This window comes from Mya arenaria, chromosome 13 (assembly GCF_026914265.1).
Source record: "Mya arenaria isolate MELC-2E11 chromosome 13, ASM2691426v1".
Taxonomy (NCBI): domain Eukaryota; kingdom Metazoa; phylum Mollusca; class Bivalvia; order Myida; family Myidae; genus Mya; species Mya arenaria.
The window spans coordinates 26,303,230-26,324,834 of record NC_069134.1 but is presented as its reverse complement, the minus strand read 5'-3'; the positions used below and the strand labels follow the sequence as shown (position 1 = coordinate 26,324,834).

At 35.0% G+C, this 21,605-nt stretch overlaps 1 protein-coding gene and 2 long non-coding RNA genes across 3 annotated transcripts; 1 reads left to right on the top strand and 2 right to left on the bottom strand.

Annotated features, from left to right (window-relative positions):
• The first annotated feature begins 14,537 nt into the window (after nucleotides 1-14,537).
• Nucleotides 14,538-16,443, top strand: LOC128214340 (uncharacterized). Its single transcript, XR_008257907.1, has 3 exons — nucleotides 14,538-14,863; nucleotides 15,206-15,606; nucleotides 15,852-16,443. It is a non-coding gene; the product is annotated as an uncharacterized LOC128214340 (long non-coding RNA).
• LOC128214341 (uncharacterized) lies at nucleotides 15,702-17,051 on the bottom strand. The gene is made up of 3 exons (XR_008257908.1): nucleotides 16,937-17,051; nucleotides 16,662-16,737; nucleotides 15,702-15,948 (listed from the first exon to the last, which is right to left on the bottom strand). It is a non-coding gene; the product is annotated as an uncharacterized LOC128214341 (long non-coding RNA).
• Nucleotides 17,052-18,054: 1,003 nt separating this feature from the next.
• On the bottom strand, nucleotides 18,055-21,473 carry LOC128214632 (selenoprotein Pb-like). Its single transcript, XM_052921196.1, has 4 exons — nucleotides 21,385-21,473; nucleotides 20,929-21,156; nucleotides 19,868-20,071; nucleotides 18,055-18,851 (listed from the first exon to the last, which is right to left on the bottom strand). Exons 3-4 carry the CDS (start codon nucleotides 19,984-19,986, stop codon nucleotides 18,326-18,328), a joined length of 645 nt encoding a protein of 214 aa, XP_052777156.1. The 5' UTR covers nucleotides 19,987-20,071; nucleotides 20,929-21,156; nucleotides 21,385-21,473; the 3' UTR covers nucleotides 18,055-18,325.
• Nucleotides 21,474-21,605: the final 132 nt, after the last annotated feature.

Below are 21,605 nucleotides of genomic sequence, written 5' to 3'. Positions count from 1 at the left end.
ATTTCTGCCATGTTAAGATACAAAAATATGACAAATGGTGATTTCCATTCCTCATCTTCCGGAAGGCACTACAACAAATCATTTTCAGACATATGTACACTTATGTACCGTTCTAAGTCAAGACGTCCCGCATATCAACGGGGTATAAACCACATTTTCAACCGAATGTCTGCTTTCAAGAAAAGTTTTAACCCAACTTAAAAAGTTGTGCTGCCGTAGTACTTCGGTTTGGGGTTAGTGTCACTGTATTAAAGCTGCACTCTCACAGATATACCGTTTTGACAAGTTTTTTATTTTTTGTCTTGGAAAGAACAATATTTTGCGTAAATATCTGCAAACCGATAAATAAAGATTGCTGGCAAAAGATCGCAGATTTTCATATTTCCGTTCGAAAATTAATGTCTTATGGCTTAAACAGTTACTAACGGTTTAAGAAAAATGCATAAAACATCAATTTTTAACTAAAATTATATAGATATCGATCTATTTTTGTCATCAGTCTTATATAACTGGTTTCCATGCATTTTTGCAAAAATTTGCTCGTTTCAAAACAAAAAATAATAAAGTTATCAAAACGTTCAATCTGTGAGAGTGCAGCTTTAAGGTGTTCATGAATTCCAGAGATCTGATCAAGTGTCGCTGTAAACTAAGATTGTTCGTTTGTAGGTTTTAATCCTATCATTATTGCAAATTTAAAATGAATTATCTGGGCTTACTTATGAACACTCATTTTTTCCTAGGCTACCGGATTTCAAAAATATGAAAATACGCAATGTTGTGTTGCGAAATTACAAAAAGTTGTTGTTGTTTTCAAAAATACTACAATATGCTTAGTGAAAGGTCGAACATACGACTCTACATAAATAAATAATTTCTCTAAGACTCGTACATTGTCGTGAAATCATATCAGGGGGCGCATCGATCGGTGTACTCACAACATTTATGAATGATTCTTTTGAAGCAAAGCTTGCATCGACTGACAAGTTTTGCTCGCATTTCGGGTAAACTATATAATTGTTTGTCGTAATTAAGGTACAAAGTTGCCCCCTCTAACGCCAAATCCTGAACCACCTCTTTTGTATAGTTTCTGCTTCTATATTGTTCAATGTACAAGGCCGAAAAAGTATTTGCAAACTATATTTCGGTTTAAATGTTACATATTCTATATCTACATATAACACATCTTTTAAAAGGTTAATAATGCCTTTAAATTCACATAATAAAGTAACAGACATATTAAACACAATTTATAAGCGCGAAATTTCAGGGTTGTCATTTCTTATAGAAATATGATACCACCTGATAATAGAAAATAAACATAATTATCGTGAATGACATACAGGTAGATACATTTCATATATAAATTATTATCATTCAGGATGTAAGGAAACTGGAGCAGTGTATTATTTAATTAAAACAGTTGTGAACAGTTTTTACACTCAATTGAGCAATGTAGGACCTTATTATTCCCAGATCATATTTTTCACAGATCTGGAAAAAATAGGATCCTATTCTTCACAGTTTCAAACTGTGACATATATGATTGACCAAAATGGTGGTAAGCAAGAGAAACATATTCTTCACAGATTTTGTCGATGACATTGCTGTTTGATAAATTTGATATTAAAAATGTAATAATAAAAAGAAATAAAAAATAATTAATGTAAAAGATTAATAAAATAATAATACAAGTTGTTATTATTATAATAATAGTAATAGCAAGAAAAAAGTAATAATAATAATAATAATAATAATAATAATAATAAAATAATAATAATAATAATAATAATAATAATAATAATAACAACAACACCAACACATATTCTAAAAACAACGCCATATACAAAAACAATAAAACATATTCTTACAACAACAATAATAACAACAACAACACCACCAATTCTTAAAACTAAAATTTTCTCTATATATATCTTGGTCGCATTGTGTCCCCGAGGGTGAATTGTTACACTATCGTAAATGCTCGACCATATAAGGCAAGATCGGAACAGAACTATCTTTAAACCAAAGCTCTTTAAGCTCTGCGTTATTCACTGCTTGCTTGCCTGAAATTTAGTCGTTGAAAGCGTTGCAAATACTTTTTCCAGTACATCTGTCTATGCCAACACAACCCACGACAACAAACACGAGGCCATCTACCTTTACTAGGCATACACCAACTATTACGGTGCCAACAAGAACCAATATTATTCCTACTTATACCACTAATACCCGTACAGCAACATACAAACATAAATAAAATAAAACAACTATCTCTACAACAACCGCCACTGCGCCTACAACTGCAGCAAACTAACAGCAACAACAACACCAAAAAACGACAACAACTTAATCAACGATAATGTATTACTAGAATAAATACGCCTACATGTATGTCAACAAAATATATCTGCAATACTGGAAATAGCAATCTGTGACATATGTGACTCAGATGTAAAATTTACTTTTTTTGTTAAAAATAATGATGCAATTTCTGACCTGTGAGCAATGTGATTTCGAGGTACATAAAAAACCGGCTTCGGTCACAAATTTCCCAGGAGCTGTGACGTATATGTTCGAAATGTGTGACAAATAAGTTCTTATTTTTCCCAGTTGTAAAGAATAGGATCCTATTTTTCCCAGGTGGGAAGAATATGATCTAGGAAAGATAAGGTCTTACAGAGCTACATTATAGTGACAATTTAGTTAAACAATTTCATAGATTTAACAAGATGTTTATAATTCTGTAGAATAAGATAAACGTTTACAATTTTAAGATATTCAATATATACATTTTTATCAAATACGTTAAGAAGAAATACTTTGAGTTCGAGTTTTTAAGGATTTTGTTTGTAACCGGTGCTCCATTTTGCATGCTGTACACAAAACACTAAACATGGGAATCTGACTACTTAAAGGTATTCTCATTAAAAAACGCCGTAAATAAATGTTTCAAACATATACTTTTCAAGTTTACTAAAGAGGTTCGATGATCACTAATAAATCTGACAAAATAACCCAAATGTTCAGGAAACCCATTGCGAAATACCAATGAAACATATCTTATAGAGGTAATAGTATAGATGTCAGCAATTCACTCATATCACTATATTTGATTGTTTGTTTGAACTGGTAATTGGATATATTTACTGCCGGTGAACTTTCAAGGTTACAAACATGATGCAGTGGTATTTCGGTGGGAATGAAGATGAGCCTTGACAAATTAATGCTCATATCGAAATTCTGATATTTTATAAAGAGGTATACATAATGTAAAATGAATCTGTACCATAAAGCAATGAAGTAATCATATTTTATTATTCGTTATAAGCGAGCCTTTGAATTTTGATAGTATCTAGCTAAAGGTTGATGTCATTACGAATTTATTATTAAACTGAGGTAGCATAAAGAATTCAATATTTACTTCGATTTTATTAAGTCTCAAATCAGCAAAAAATAACGTATTGAAAATAAGGTATACCGTTTATATATACTATACAGTATATGTATATTTGTTATAATTTACTTGTTCGCCAAAAATCAAAACATAAGACATTACATACTTCATGAATTCGATCACATGTCATGATGGCCTATTTCAAATATGTATTGTTTGTTTTATTCATTTAATACACTTTCCTCTTCTTCTTCTTCTTCTTTATATTGAATGTCTCTCATATTAACAGTGAGATAGAAATCGTAGCACGCTACTTCACTTTGTAAATGGGGTACGCAAATGTTTGTTTATAATGTTCTCATAGTAGAGACAAAAAAAGAAACACGTACAACAGAAGAAGAAAAATGATCTAAAAATGCCAATACTAATCAAGTCCCTTTCACCCCGAGAAAAACACCTTCCTATCGCAGCTTTTCTAAAGGCAGTGGTGTGTCCATTTCTTGCGGACACTTGCAACTTTGTTAAGGGCTCGTTGTACAAGTCATCATTCGTCCGTTCTTAATACCCGTCTCGGTAAATCATCCGCGGTAAATAATCGGCGTCTTGTCGTTTTACTTCTACATAGCTAGCGCTAGCCTTTCCCTGTACATTGAAACAATGCTATGGAATAAGAAACAAGGGCATGCTTCGATATATTAGACCTTGCAGCTTGTGTCCCACACCAAGAAAAAAATAAGCAGTTAATTATGAGGTTTAATTTATGAACATTAATCAATACAAAGTGGGTTGGAGAAGCCAAAAATTACAACGTTGCAAAGTTTCTTATTTCATATAGTATTTGGAGTACCCGATTTTTTCAAAGGTAACATAAATATGTTCACGTTTTGATGTGTTAAGGAGTAAGCCAAATTGTACACAGAATTTTTTTATCAGCCATTTGTTGAAATTCCGTTTGAGTTAAAAAGGGACATCATAAATATGAATATGTTTATCTGCCAGACTATTCAACCAGATATGTCTAGTACATGGGTGCGAAACAGTGGCTCCAGCTCTTTTGGGAGCTGTGTATAACATAGAGCCAATAACACTTCTGAGCTAGAGCATAATAATGCGTTAAGAAACAAAAACGCATTTACACGACATATATCTCATTTTTAAGAGTAATGTCATACTTAGTGGTCACTGACGCCAGATAGAGAGTTCATAACTGTGTCTCTGCTATTAATGGTATTTCAGTCAAACTTCACAGTCTTGTTAATTATCTCTCTTGTTTTGCCACAGGACAATAATACCTCAAGCACATTTGTCGCAGTTGCTTTTGTAGTTTTTTGCACATTTTATTTCACTAAACATCAACACGTATAACAATCCGACTTACGGTTTAGTTATGGGCGTGTAGCTAGCTACTCGATTAAATCATATGCGTGCATGTTATTTCCAAGTAACTGAAGGTGACGTGCTTAAGTAATAAAAAAAACTATTGGGATTTAAAAGATAAAGAACAAATTACTATTGTGTTATTTATAATATGTTGCGTTAGAAGGGCATTTCCCAAAGAAAATCAATGCATACCATCGGACACACGGAACGTGATATTTAAGAATATAAATACGAGCGAATGATTTCGTTTAAAATAAAAGAAAATAACTAATACAATAGTATCTATGTAAATTTCCGCACATAGAACTTATAACTGTACAAGTACGGGGAAAATACTAAAAAATGTATGCTCAAGGTTTAGCTCATTGTGTGAATTCCAAGTTTAGCCAGGGCCCATTTTACCAATAATCTGGTTAATCTATTCGTAATATACCAAAAATGGGAAGACATTAGAATAAGAAAAGTTAACTTTTTATTGCGCCCCTACCCCAAAAATTCCGACACATCAGACGTTGCTTCGGTGTCATTGGTTATGAAAGAGGTACATGTTTTTTATGGTAAAATTTAAGGCACCAAGCCTATTGTTTTCGGAATAGTTTTCACTGTGGTAAAGATAGTTGTGTTTCGGCAACTGATGGACGTAACAAGCATAACCATGTATGGTAAACATAGCCATCTTTATTTAATACTCTTTCCGGAAGGGTTAAATCTTTATCTTACTTCGGGCGTAAAACATACTCGACAGCGCCATCACTACTCGAGAGCGCCGTCAGTAGAGCAACAACGCCGACACTTTTATAATTATGTGCATATTTACTTTTTCAGAAGTGCTTATTAGTTGTGTTGTGTTCCGGTGTAAGCAATATACATAACAGTTATATATGCATGCGCCAGAAAGTTCTTTCGGTATATGAAAGCAACGAAGTGTACTTGAAATGCAAGCAGATCTCAAAATATTCACAAGTCCGATTTGGGAGGAAAAGCTCTTGGCACCACAGTTTGCACAATTTTGAAACGAAATCGTACCTAAATGTCGGCGTATGATCATAAGTGAGATTTTAACTTGTTAATACGCCACTCATGAAAAATATTGCCTTCTGTGTTCACTCAGTGAAAAAGTTTCTATCATACACCGAAATTGAACAAATATCGTCTATTTACTGCATGCCTTACTGAACGATGCACAATATCAATATATGGCTTATGAAGAGCTTATCTAACCTCGCCATGGGTTATTAGCATATAGAGTATGTGTCTATTTAATAAAGTAAACGATTTTACCTTATTATGCAGCATTCCTGCCTGCAAATGATCATACAGTTTTGGCAGTTTCGCTGTCTACTTCCCGAGCTATAGTTGTTATTCTTGGTGTGGCTGTTGTTGTCTATCTCGTGACCAAAAGGTAATTTATATGAACAGTTATCTGCATTGTATATAGTTGTTATTCTTCTTGTGGCTGTTGTTGTCTATCTCGTGACCAAAAGGCAATTTATATCAACAGTTAACTGTGATGTATATCACACTATAATATTGGCTTGTATAGTTTTTTTTGCAACTGGCATTTCACTAGGATAGCCTCAACACTTTTTAAGTTAAACAATCTTTAATTGATTTTATCGTTAACATTTTAACAGAATATATTAACGTGTATTTTCCATATCAAAATGAATGACCACTCTCACCCTTACTCATTTGATTAATGTCTCTCCAAAATTAGACAAATATAGTAAAACACGTAGTACGTATAAAGCGTTCTTGTTCTATTTTGTGCAGATAACCATTCCACTTATAGCCTACACAACAAGCTATCCAGCTTGCTTTGATTCGACTGAGATTTATTGCAGCTTTGACATCTAACTTCATCAAACGATGTCCTTTTTTCTTAATGTTAAGGTCCTGTAGTTTCCATTCTTTACATGCTGTAGTCTACATGCGTGTCGCAAGCTTTTCGGTTTAATCATCGAACATAAATTGCTGAATCGTAAAGAAATTATACCGGTAAATTCAATACAAGGCCTTGTTGTGAAATTTCACGGTGATGATGCATAGCGGGTTTCATCAACATTCGGCTTTTGTGGGTTCTATCCGCCTCCGATGCGGAATATATCCAAAAATATCGTGGCAAAGTTGGATACAGCTCAGTTAAGTTTCGATTATTCACTATTATCTTATTTCTTTTTAGAAAATAATCTTTGTTTTAAAAAACAGATTATAGGGGAAATCTAAATTACTTGGTATTTAAGATTGGTCGTTTTACGATCGTGTCAAACAAACGAACCAATTCAAGATATTTCATATGAAAAACGTAGGCTACGAGAAGAAACCTTCACAAGGCAACGGAATCTATCCATTACGGTGATCGGATTCTATTGATATTTGTTCGTGTGGATGCTATTGTTTTTGAGTCTATGAACACATTAATACTAGAGAAACTTCTGTAAATTTCAATATGGTATACTCCGATACACTGGACTAAATGTTGAGCTTAAATGAGGACAAAAAGAAAAATCGGTGGTTATGGCATCGGTCTTAGAAAGGAAGGGAGATTTCTTTAGTTAAAATTCCCTAAAAAAATTAATATAAGTTTTTTCCGAGTTTATACTTTCTTCAGAAACTAATTCTTTTCTCATCGGTGGCGGCGTTGCTAGGTAGGATCGGGTTGCCCTTAACACAAGCATTATTTTCTGGCCTAAGTTTTGTATTGAGAAATGTATATTAAGTAAGATACAATCAATGTTCATTGTTGTTGAAAACATGGTATGATTTGGATATGTATGTAAACATGGTAGCTGTAAATATATAATCTGCCTTGTCCTCACCACTCAGAACTCCTCGGCCATTTTGTATCGAAAACAACCTCGGATGTAAATGGACGGTTTACAATGTAAGAAATCTGTACACTTTAACTACGCTGCAAGTAGATCGTGTAGTAATTTTAATTTAGCAGTTAAACTTAATGACTTAACTCATGGGGATCTTAATCATGTTTGCAATAATACACTTCACTGGCAATCGATTGAAAATTAGGTATACAAATACACGTTATAACACTAAATTTGATATATAATATTATTCAAAAATTTACGAACTACCTCATACATGAGTAATGTTCCGGCATACATCCGAGGTTTTTTTCGACTAAAGGAATTCTGAATGTGTCCTAACATGTATAAAAACAGTCAGAAACAGAGGAGATAAGTTAAAACCGTGAGAAACAAGGGAGATAGGTTAAAAAGAGATTCGTAACAGTGAAATTATACTTATAACGTATGTTTAACCTAGGGAGTATTGGAATGTAGAAAATGTTAATAGCATTTTGGACTAATTGTTTAGAAGACTAACAACAAATGCTTAGCTGTTTTTAGCGAGAAATCTTCTTTTGAGTTTATGATGGTCTGCCTAATATTAGATGTACACTGGCTTGACCCCACCGCATCCCCCGGTATGACTTTAACAAATTTTGAAGCCGAAAGGGAAAATTATTCCACATCGGTTGATGGGGTTTATGACAAAAAAAAATGATTTTGTAGCCAAAATGCTGTGAGATCCGCGATAAATGACATATATAGTGGTCCCAAGGCGGTGACCGTTGGACAGTTCCTGATAGGACCACACCGCTGGTCTTCGTCGAGGCTTCTAAATAACTCACTGAATAAAACTAATTAATGACTAAATGGAAATATGACGGTTGTTTTCGTTATGTGGGAATTTTACAAATCTGTGTATATATATCTGTAAAATTAAATGGAAAAAAGAGCAAATGGCAGAAATGTCACGATTTGTTTAACTTTTTTAGAAAAGTTGGAAACATGTTCAACAATTGTTTCCCACTTTCATCGCTGACATTGCCCTAGAATAGTTCTCTTTGTGATTTTCTCGAAGGTCATTCTGGATTCTTTGGGTTGCTCACGGGGAGCTAGTGGTTTGTGTCATTAGAAACACATGAAGAAGTAATTTATGACGAATCAAAGTTGTTTTTTCACTCATGTTTTTTTTCTTCTTTGAGAAAGAATGGATTCTTCTTTTTCGACCGAAAAAAAAAATAACATAAAGAAAACAAATATCAAATATCAGATAGAATCTTGTGCGAGTGACAAATTATAATGGTGCCGAAATTTCTATGTAACTGCTTATGGCAGATAGAGTCAAGCGATGACTTAAAATCCATTTTATATCAGGTAGATTTTAAACAAATGAAAAGAAATCCTACCTGTATACGTTCTTTGAACAGAATGTGAATAACTGGAAGTATTTAAATGTTACGGTTTCAATTGCATGGTATATGGTTTCAAAATCTTGACTGCTGTTTTGTATTTATTCGTTTTTATGAATAAAACATACGGTGCTTTGATTTTTTTAGTTAATTTATCGAGAGTTAATTAAATTGTTCTTTAGGTGTCAAATCACAATCATACTTAACACATTGTTCAATGTAAATATGGCGGATAGATTGTCGTCGGATAGAACCCACAATTACCGAATGTACTCGGAAAGAAGCCGCTATGCATCAACACTGTGATTTGGTTTTGCGTTAAGATCGGACGGCACTGTCATGGGTAATCTGTGAGTTTTATTATGAAGATAATCTTCTGTCGAATTCTTACACCTTGCCAATAAACTTTCAGGCCAATGGACCGAATCTGGACATCCATCAAGAATAATTCGAAGGAAGAGTTTTATTCATGCCTTCTAGCTATCAAGAACGAGCGCATTGATTACAATGCTATATACAGGATTGTTCCTTTCTGTGTACTGTTTAACAGACCTAATTTAATAAAAGTGTTCTTCACGGAGTTTAAAACAGCGCTTGGTGTTTCTTTGTACGAGTCGTCGGTTAGGAATCAAATTCCTCTGCAAACTTTGATTCGTCTTGCAACAATATTTGGTTACCAGGAGTGCAGCTCGGAAATAACATTGATGCATTCACACATTTCTGCAATAAAACCTAAACGGAGCCTCGGCCATCTTGATTCAGTCGACATCCTTTCATTGGAAAGTAAAGAGAACGAAGATTTTCAACTATTTGAATCTGTCCTTATAATTGGCGAAAATGAGGAGGTCCCAGCAAGCGTTATAGCAGACCATTTTAAGATCCTGCAACAAAATGGTAGAAACATAAATGCTTTAAGGTACGATTTAATTTTGTCAAGAGTCGCAGTACGGTTATTTCATTATCGGAGCCTCGACCGTTTTGATTCAGTCGATATTCGTTCATGGGATTGTGAAGAAGCCGACGAGTTTCACTTGTTTGAATCTCACCTTATAGACAGCAAAAATGAGGAGGATATAGCAGACTATTTGCAGATCCTGCGTCAATATGGTAGAGACAAAAATACTTCAGGACGCGACTCGATTTTGTTAAGTATTACAGCACGGGCAAGACGATTTCCTGAAATGTTTACCATAGCACTTATGTGCGGGGCAGATATCAATCTGAAAGTAAGTAAGCAAACAGTATTCTTTCATTTGTACGATAATTTACAGGAAGTTTACCACATAATAAACAAGTCACCAGAAATGTCTGCAAAGTTTCTTAAAGCATGCCTGTATGAGAATCCAACGTTAGACTTTAAGAATAAAGAAAATGTCTTTAGGCGGGCATTGAATCGCGACTTGTGGGAAGCTCTTGACAAAGAACAACAAAACATTGAACTTATTGCTCCAATCTCATTTGCTGCGCTAATGTTTGAAGCAGGAGTGGACTATCCTGTTCACAAAATGAATTGTCCAATCTTTCTTGATGAGACATTTCAGTACTACGAAGGAAGGATACCAAGACTTACGAGCTACATAGTATTTGGTGATCAGAATGGTAAGGAAAACTGTATAGAGTTCATTGTCAATTTATTGCGCCGTTGTTGTATGCCGCGATCCTTGAAGGACCTGTGCAAGTTGAGATTGAGGCGTGAGTACCCGGGCAGAGGTATTCACAAGACAATAAATCGACTCCATTTACCCGCCTCTGTTAGAGACTTCATTCTTATGGAAGGGTTCAATACCCTCAATATGGAAATCATATCGTGAATATAACTTCCGGTCTTGGTTAGAGATAAGATATTTATAGAAGAAAATCTTTACCTGACAACTCAGCGTTAGACACTTTTTAAATGTGTTTCAATGCCCTGAATATACAAATGATGTTGTAAAATTACTTGCCGACTAACTAGAACAATTAAGGTTAGAGATATTTGTGTATGACATAATTCTTACTCGTGAAATAAAAATTCTGAACCCTAGACATTATTTGGAAAGGCGACATATTGATTCCACCGCGTATAATGTCCACATCGCCTGGCGGTTGTAAGTATCAATCGTAAGTGAAAATGTTGATATAAAACAGAACTGAACAGAAGTTATTACACGTAAACTATACAGTTCTTTGTGTTTCATATACATATTAAATATATTACAATTACAATTATGCAATGTGGTGTGAAATATTAAATCAATAGTATAATCAATCTTTGTTTAAGGATGAACTGGAATTGTAAATCACAAATCTATCAAACTATTATAGTATACAATAAAATAACCAATAGTTTGCTTTTTATATACTAATATATGTTGGAACAAATGATATTCAACTGATCAATTTCTAACATTAAAACATTGTCTAACATTGTATATATAAACATAAATGGTATCACATAGTTACAAATGTTAACAAAGCATACAACTGCTTGAGATAAATATGTGTATCAAGGCTTATAATGATAGATTCATTTATGTAGTAGAACGCACCTTAAATGCTTCCGATATATATTTGTTTAACATAAATGTTTCAGATGTGTTTTGTGTATTAAACAGTTGCACAAGTTTAAACATTCAAGGTCTAATTCTATAATAACATTATGTCTTAATTGGACATAAGGTGTACACTTAAATATAAAATGAAATTTGTCTCCTATTTCGTTCGAATCATATACTTGCCAAAGACGTAAGTGGCACTCTAATCTATCATCTGCCAGTATGAATTCCATATATGTAATAATAGATGAAACAAAGGCATCAAATAATTGCAAAGCTACGCTAGGTTTACATCCATACATTTTTAGATTTGACAACAATGTGTTTACTGCTTTTAAACCTTTACCATATAATGTTTGGGTATTAAGGTCAAAATTACCACTATAATATAAAGTTACTCCTATTTATTTAAACTCATTTACAATGTTACCATCTTCGTTTGCATACTCCCGGCCATTTTTCTTATGTCAAAAAGTAACTCTGTAATAGTATTTTTCGTGTTGTAAATTCATTCAGAATTCATTAAACAACAAATTTTCGTGCACGAATGTAAATGTTATTTCTTGTGACTATTCAAAACAATATGTTCTATCTCGCTGGTGCTAATATTCACATAGATTAGTGAAATAGGTCATTATCAAAAAGGAATCATATTTCTTAGAATCCTGATGATCAAATTGCGTCCATTTGAAAGGTTCTCTATGGTAACGATCGTGATGATGATGAAACACGAAATTGTATGATATGTTTGAACTTGTACCTATGATTTCAATTGTTTTATTGACAAGACGATGACAGAGTATTAGAATAGTTATAAATGAATTTGCACATATTTCGTTCCGATAGCAAACGGTCGAAATGGACTAAAAAATGGGAGAAATCATTTTCATTAATACACAATAAATTTAATATTATCTTTAAGTATCAAGATAATTAAGCGTCTTGCGTAAATTGTTTCCTTTTTGCAGATACGAAGTATGTGCAGGTATTATGTAATGTTGTGGAACCATATCAGTAGACGAACAAAAACGAAATCTTAAGGAGGTTGCAAAATGCTAGTTTTACATAAATGTGTAGTTAGTAGTTACGTGTATAAGACATTTTTGTTTTTGAATGTTTTTTAAATATACTTTGTCACTTTTTTAGTTTGTCAAAGTTTTTTTTTTTTTTTTTTTTTGCTTGTAATATAAAAAAATGTTCGATACATTGAAATCAGTAATCACTAGAACTATAATAAAATGATGTATCGCTAGATGTGTTTTATCGTTTAAGTGTTGCCGAAAAACGCCATAACGCTATTGACACTTGAACAAATATCACAATTATTTATATATTATAGTAATTGTAAGGTGTCTGTGCAAAAAAAATATATAACTGAAGATATCCCTTTAAGCACTGATTTGCCCTTTAAGCGCTGATTTGCCCTTTAAGCGCTGATTTGCCCTTTAAGCGCTGATTTGCCCTTTAAGTGTTGATTTGCCCTTTAAGCGCTGATTTGCCCTTTAAGCGCTGATTTGCCCTTTAAGTGCTGATTTGCCCTTTAAGTGCTGATTTGCCCTTTAAGCACTGATTTCCCTTAAAGCATTGATTTGCCCTTTAAGCGCTGATTTGCCCTTTAAGTGCTGATTTGCCCTTTTAAGTGCTGATTTGCACTTTAAGCACTGATTTGCCCTTAAAGCATTGATTTGCCCTTTAAGCGCTGATTTGCCCTTTAAGTGCTGATTTGCCCTTTAAGCGCTGATTTGCCCTTTAAGTGCTGATTTGCCCTTTAAGTGCTGATTTGCCCTTTAAGTGCTGATTTGCCCTTTAAGCACTGATTTCCCTTAAAGCATTGATTTGCCCTTTAAGTGCTGATTTGCCCTTTTAAGTGCTGATTTGCCCTTTAAGCACTGATTTGCCCTTAAAGCATTGATTTGCCCTTTAAGCGCTGATTTGCCCTTTAAGTGCTGATTTGCCCTTTAAGCACTGATTTGCCCTTAAAGCATTGATTTGCCCTTTAAGCGCTGATTTGCCCTTTAAGTGCGGATTTGCCCTTAAAGCATTAATTTGCCCTTTAAGTGCTGATTTGCCCTTTAAGTGCTGATTTATTTTAAATGTTGATATCAATAAGACAAAAAAGGGAACTGGAATTTCATTTGTTATTTATAAGTCATTGACCAACAAATTACAACACAGAGTGAATTCAATGCTTTATCGTAAATGTGTCCACTGTTGTTCATATGTAATACTTTTCTTTGATTTAAAAAATGTCAGTTATTTTCTATTTCGTGTTTGTATTCAAGAAAGTATGTTTTATTTTGTTGATGTTAATTTTCATAATTTATACATACCTGTAAAAAAGTCATCACAATAGAACATAACTTTCTTCCTTTTCCTTAGTGACCTTCTCCAGTACGCTCTATGATAAAAAATAAATAGTATTGTGTGTGTGTGTGTTTTACTTTTCCCTCTTGTTTTATGGACAAGACTATGACAGAAGTTTATTTATATTCATGGCACGTGCTAGAATAAAAAATCGCCATATATACATTTGAGGCTGTTTCATTCCGATTACGAAATTGAAATGTTGTATTAAGTAGGGATGGCAACGAGTACCCGAGTACTCGATCGAACGTCCGAGTACTCGAGTACCAAATCACTACTCGAGTACTCGGATAAAATCTATAAAAATCACAAAATACACGATTTACAGACAAAGTAACAGATCTGGTTAGTTGCCAAAGGACAATTTACGGTCCCTCTAATCCCCGCTGTGTACACAATTGACCCTAATAATTTAGTTGATAGTTGCAAACTGTCAGCAAAGGGCCCCTTTTTCCAATTAGCACTAATGTCAGTTAGCGAAGTTTTGATAGCGGAACTTTCAACTTCACAATTCTATTGTTTACCGATTAGAGTCCTTTTACCAAACAATGGACGCTGACGAGCGAACGAGTAGCCACCGTTACGAGCATTGATTTCTTAATGGGCAACGATTATTACAATTGACCTTACGACAGCGGCTTCTAAGCCACGCCCCCTGATATCAAGGGAGCGAACTCTGTCTATGTCCGTCAAACAAACGAGGAAGTAATGGCGTCTCGTGTCGTTTCGCTTTCCGATATTCCTGACAAATTATCATAAATGTGAAATTACAATGCGAAAAAAATAGAAGTCAAAGGAATTTGTCACTGGCTGCTACATCGGAAGGCTCGATATATCTTTAGAAAATGACGATATCTAACATTTACGGGGTGAAATCTATCCAAGTCAGAGAAAATCGGATAGCCGCCATGTTGTCAATATTGACATCGATACAAAGGAAAAGCGTGTGTGTGACGCATACTGTACATGCAAACAAGGGTAAGTTTAACTTTTAATAACACCGGTCCTTCTTACAGTATTGTTGAAACACAGATTAAATCATCGCACAATATGAGTAAATCATAAATGGCCCGAATGGGGAACCCGGAAGTGACATTAAATAACAGTTACATGCCAGCTATACAGTATAATCTTGTATTCTATAGTATGAGCAGAAATGGTTTATTGGGGTTATGCATAAAAAGTTTCAGTTCTAAGCGATTGAAAACTCTCCTTTATGAATAATAATGTAATAGTTGACAAGTGACAATCGTGGGTGATACCAATCTGTAACTTTTGCATTGCTCAAACATTCACATGCTTTGATTTTTGTTCTTACAGAAATTGTGGAACATGTTCACACACTCTGGCTGTAAAAGTAGACCTGGGAGGAAAAGTGCCCCCGGTGTGGGGCTCGAACTCACAACCACCAGAACCGCCCGGCACTCTAACCAACTAAGCTGACCGGGCAGCTGGTTCTAACCCACACACACTACCCTCCCCCCATTTACCGGTTTAGGCTGGTGGAGGGTCTCCTGCTATTTACCGTTGACACCATTAAAGTATTCTGATTGATGGAGATAAGGAAGTCCCCTTATTATTGTCTTCAACAAGCCTACCGCCACAGGGGACCTAGCATAAGACCGGAAACCGCCCCGCCCCCCCACACACATGATATTTGCCAGTCCAGGCAATGTCAACCGCAAGAGAAAACCAGTGATGACAAGTTTTACAAATAATCGGTAGGACCTATTTTAAAGCTTTTTATAATATTTAGTTTTACTTTGCTACATACAAAAGTAATGGACTATTTGTTCAGAGAAAAACAACAACCACAAAACATTAGCTATTATCTTGTCAATATTTCATTATGATATACATGTAGAAAGCAAACATCAAAGGCAGTAGCATTTACAGCTAGTATTAAAATATTTAACAATACATGTAACTGATTTATTTTAATATTGGCATCTTTTATTTATTTCAGGAAAGTGTGGTCTTTTGAAGAGAGTTCTTGAAGTTGTTCAGCATGTTGTTTTGATGGATTCTTGGAAGGATGTACCTCAATGATGTTAGCTTCAGTTCTGGAGTATAACACCAGTTGTTGCATATTTAATATCAGATTTATTAAATACATTGTTGTTTTGCAAACATTACTTAAACTTTGATATTTCTTTGGTGTTTATGTATGATATTGTAGGTGAATATCTCTTTATTGCAATGGCAAATATATTTTAAAATATATAGCATTAGCAGAAGTTATTTTTCACTGTTAAAGCTGCACTTTCACAGATTGATCACTTTGACAACTTACACAGGATTCGATTGCATTTATCATATTTTGGCTCGGAGAAGTTTGCTTTGTGATTTATATATTGGGTCTTAATTTAATGAATGCCAAAATAAGCCGATTCTGAGACAAAAAGTGTCAAACTAGAATTCTGTGAGAGTGCAACTTAAAGAATACTGTTAATCGAGTGTGCATGTGATCCGGACTCTGAACATTGGATGAACTATCATTAAATATTGTAGATTTACGTAAATGGCCCAAAATATAAGAATAACAATGAAAATATGTACATGTTTGACTTGTTCTTTATTCATAATAAGTCTTAAGTCTTTACAGCACATGTTTGGCAGAATCAAGTTCTAATGAACATAATAATTGATTTAAATGTACAGTGAAATAAATTGTTTTACTGGTATACAGAAAATAATACCTTAACGATTCAGACCGATCTGTTCTCGTTTTGTTTTGGTGGCTCAAATATTTATCTGAGTTTTGGAGGAGGCCTACCTGGTGTGAGCTGGTCAAATACAGTAGCTGCTTGAGGGTCAGGGTTTTCTTGATTGGATTTCCCGTCGACAAAGTGCTGATATGAAAATAAGAAATCTATGAAATGTGTCGGAATGACAGCTCCAAAAGCCATTGTTTACATAGGAACCATACGAGTAGATGAGATTCGGAAGCATGCGATGGTTCGGACAAAAATTTAGTTGTACGATATTTCCTGATTTACTTTGAAAGCAAAGCAGTTTATAAAAACTACATAACGGTATCAACAAAAATACCTCTATCTTGAATGAAATCAATCGTGTCCATGTTGAACCGGATATTAAATGGCCATTAATGCCGATTTGACAACACAAGCCAAAGCATAAATGTACGATGTTTATAGTTTAAAAATAGTAACACTTATTTAGGTCATGCACGGACAATTTCAGTATCAAATAAATTTTGAGTGGATTGAAATAAGTAGTTTTGTTCAAAAAAATACTTTTGTACAGACGTATAGATGTTTCGCCTTTGAACGATGTTTCAAAATTTCCAAGTTCAGCTGTTGATGAGGTCTTCCACAGAGTCTGATACAGCACTTGCATTTTTCTAAATAACTCGCTGGTTTCGAATACGGAACGAATTGGAAGCCATCGTTAGTCGGCCTGGCTACCTTGTATCCGAATTACAAGTGCCATGACAACACCTTTTTACCATAATACTTAAAAAGGCGAGGAATTGCCAGCGCATGTATATGACGGACTCTGGTCAGTTTGACGGACAAAATGGCGGATAGCAACACGGCTTATCAGCCCTACATTCTGATTGGCTGATAGGACCTGTCAATCAAATCCTGTCGTAAGGTCAATTGATTGGTTGATATCTTAAATGAAGAATTATGAATATTAATGAGGTAAACAACAATAATACAGTACGAAGTATTTCGTTTTTTGTTCTTATGTATTAATTTTCGTTCATTGTAATTCTGATTGATGTTCATTATAAATCTCGACTATCTAGACGCTCGAATAAAATCCGGGTTAAACTTTCAAGCTATATTGTAGCTAATTTGCAGTGCATACTTATATATAAAATCATTAAAGTGAAATGAAAAAGACAAAATTAAAAGCATGAAACAGCATTTGTTTTCCTTTTATATAATTTTCTGTTAAAGTAAATAATGAAAGTCTAATTTAACGATGACAATGACCAGTAATACGACCAACGCACAATATACGCCATGAACGGTACATGTATACACGATCTTTCCAAAAAACAAAATCATATTTTCCGAGTTATCGAGTACCCGAGTACTCGATCGAAAGATTGTCCGAGTACTCGAGTACCAATTTTACTACTCGTTGCAATCCCTAGTATTAAGACATCGGAAGAAAAGATTAATATCAATACACAATAACTTTAAATGTATTTTATTTAACATACAAATGCAATACATCAAACATTTTGCAAATATCAACATAAGATTTGCAGCCCCTAGCGTACAATTTATTTCCGTAAGCAGCAACCATGTGGCTTAAGCTGTTCACTTCATTTAACGATCCGACTGCAAATAAAATGTCAAAAAAGCAAAAAGGAATGTTCCAAATCCAAGTTTGGCTATGTTTTTTTCTGTACGTTACTATTTTTACTGAGTTGTAGATGTATTCAAGAAATTAAAGTCCCAATTATTCATCCATGGCATTTGATTTGGCATTTATAGATAGACGAATGCCTTTACCATTTCTGTGTGAATTCTGCCGTGAAACAAGTCGACTAATGCGTCGTGCTTTATAACGCTTTCGAAAACGTAATCTGGTTGATGACAACACTTGACACAAAGTGTCATCGTGGCGGCAATCTTCATGGAACATAGGTACTGAATCTGCTGCTCTGACTTTTTTAAGAGCATGAACATTCTGAACACCTTCTTGTTTCCTATGGTTTACATGGCGTCTCTGACGGCCCACTCTACCATGGTGATGGTGTTGGTGGTCACCGTGATGATGATTATGATGCTGTTGTTCATGGTGGTCTTGGTGACTTGGCTGGCTATTTTCATTTGACTGGTAAGAATTATGTTGCGACTCCCTGGGACTGTTTGGGTCGCAAGAACAGGGGTTACTGTAATATGTGCCCCAAAGGCCATCTTGGAAGTGGTGTTTACTTAATAAACTGTCTGGGTATCGAATGTGATAGGTCAACATTCCGCATCTGCAAATACAAAAACAGTACATGTTGACTGGAAATACCCTCACTGAAATAGAAATTACTGAAGACAAACGGATAAAATGATATTAATATAAATGGATCACCAAAAACGCTAGCACCTTATGCACCAGTCAATTGATACCACGCCCCCCCCCCCGGTCCGGGGGGAAAGCCGGGGAAATGGGCCGTGGTTTTACCTTTCAGGTGGCCCCGCAGTGCCGGGTGAATGAGATGGTTTTGTACTCGCTTTAAATATAGCGGGGAATGGACCTTATTTAGGGTCCCTGGGGTGCGGGGACATTTGGCGGGGATTTTACCATCTGTTCGACCCCGCAGGGCGGGAATTTTAGCCGGTGTTGGCTGGACCAAAAGTCAAAGTCCCCGCTATTCCCCGGACCTGGGGGAGCCGTGGTTACAATTGACTGGTGCATTACATCCCTTGAAATCTCTACATATTATACAGGATTGGTTTTAGTTTAAGCTCCATTTTCATACAAATATTAAACAAAAAAACTTTTATTTTATTTTGTCGTGATAAGATTAAAATTTTAATTTAAAGTGACAAAATCAAAATCAATACATACACACGCATAAAAACATAATTTTGAGTGATAAACCTTTAAGTACTAACTAAATAATACATGTATGTGGAAACTATTAATTACTGGTAACACGTTTAACCGTGTATTTAATAACTGAAAACGCAAATATATTAAATGAGTGGTGACTGCTAAAATATTTACTGTGATCTACTATCGTAGAAATACCGTGTTTGTTTTCTGCACCTTTCTTTCAAATTGAACTCGTTTCTTTCATAAGAACCATATTTTCGACATTTATTTATCCTTTTTGGTATATTAAAACAATTGTTTTAATTGTGGTTAATCTTATTTGGGAGTAAGAGTGCATCTTTATGAAAAAGACAAATGCAATGTTGCTTAACCAGTTTTATTGGGTGCCAGCATTTAAGCGATATATTAAGTTGAACAGAATGATTACAATCGATCTTTTCTAAATACTTGTCATAAAAGAGGACGTCATCTTTGCCCCCGCCGAGTAGATTCCAGATGTTTCCCCTAGCGGTGTCTTGGTAGACCGGAAATGAGACGCGGCGCACCAGTTCCTCCACGTTGTCCATGGCGTGCTGCTGTGCCGAGTTAATGATGATGAAGCGTATGTCTGTGATGTTGTTCCGGGCGAGCACACCACGAATATGCTCAAGTCTGCGTGGATATAAAGGACGGTAACATGCAAGGCGTTTGGTACATAATAATGAATGGACAAAACTTTTGTTTTCTAAATTGCTCCAGTGTGTGTATACCACGTGATAAATTACATCATAAATGCTACGTCGGAAGGCAATGTTTTGATTCAAATGAAAACTTTAAACAAGATAAGTTTACTAATTACAAGCCCTTTTAATGGAATATAACGCAGTCTACGCCGCTAACATAGCCCTTCCTTCGGTCTTTTACTACAGTTTACTAGACAAACCTTTTCACAAAACCGCCACCTGGTGGAGCACTGTCAAAACATTATTTTGGAAACAGGCTCAAACACAGTTAATAAAACAAAGGCGGTGATCTTTGGGTGGCATAGACTGCCCTTAGCTTCATTTAAAATGATGAAGAAAAAGAAAAGTTATCTTTGTTTGAAGTCATCATTCGAAGCAAAATGTTGCCTTCCGACATAGCATTTATGACGTAATGTATCACGTGGTATGCACACACGGTTGCTTATATAATCCAGTAACTCAAGAGGTATACCCGAGGTTTTATACGTAGCATGTTTGTTTCATTTTGGTTAACGCTATATATACTTGTATTGAAAGTCACCAATTAATACAAGTTGATACAGAAACAGTGCCGGTGTTTTATCCATCCATTGCATTGAAATAGAGAACAAGGGGCAGACATTGAAGCTGTTAAAATGCGTATGTGGTAATTTGTACAAGTCCGGCTTGAAAATGTAGAAATGTTTAAGAAAAAGTTGGATATTGTGAGACATATCAAAACATGGGACGAATATAACTATAGCATATTGTTTCGGCGATAACTAAAACATGTTGAATGCTACCAACCCAGACGCTTGCCAGAGACACAAAGGTCAGCTGGCTTGCAGCAGCGCCACAACAGTGATGTCACCACGCGTGCCCTCCATCGGAGCCTCGCCGTTAATAAGCCAGCGCGGTGGCACACGACAGTGTTGTGACGTCACAGTTGACGCGGCTAGACAAAGAATGGCGGCAAGCCAGCCGGCCGATCGCCGGTCAAGCCCGTCCATTTGGAATTTCTTCGAATTAAGTTCCCTAAAACATAAAACATTATAGATAATGTGACTACAAACATCTGAAAAAAGGGTCAGGAATTAATTAGTTTTAAAGCACTGCAACCCGTTTGTTTATTTGAAAGATCGTTGAAACAAAAGTAAACAAACAACAGTAATAATGGATTCAGACAAAACACATTATATTCTCACCAACTGAATACAAGTTAAATAAATATCAAAACATATTTCCTATCCAACAATTCCTTACCTGACACCCGGTCCAATATGTTCCAGTATGTCCTGTGTTCTTCAGGGTGAAACAAAAATGAGGACAGCGACACTTACCGGGGGTTCAACTCATATCTCTGCTTCACTTGAAATAGAGATTAACGTGTGAGTAGTCTAGCGATTTGAATACAAATACAAGACTATGCATTTTAATATTGCCATGGACAAACAAGTTCGTATTACATTAAGAAATGCATTCTC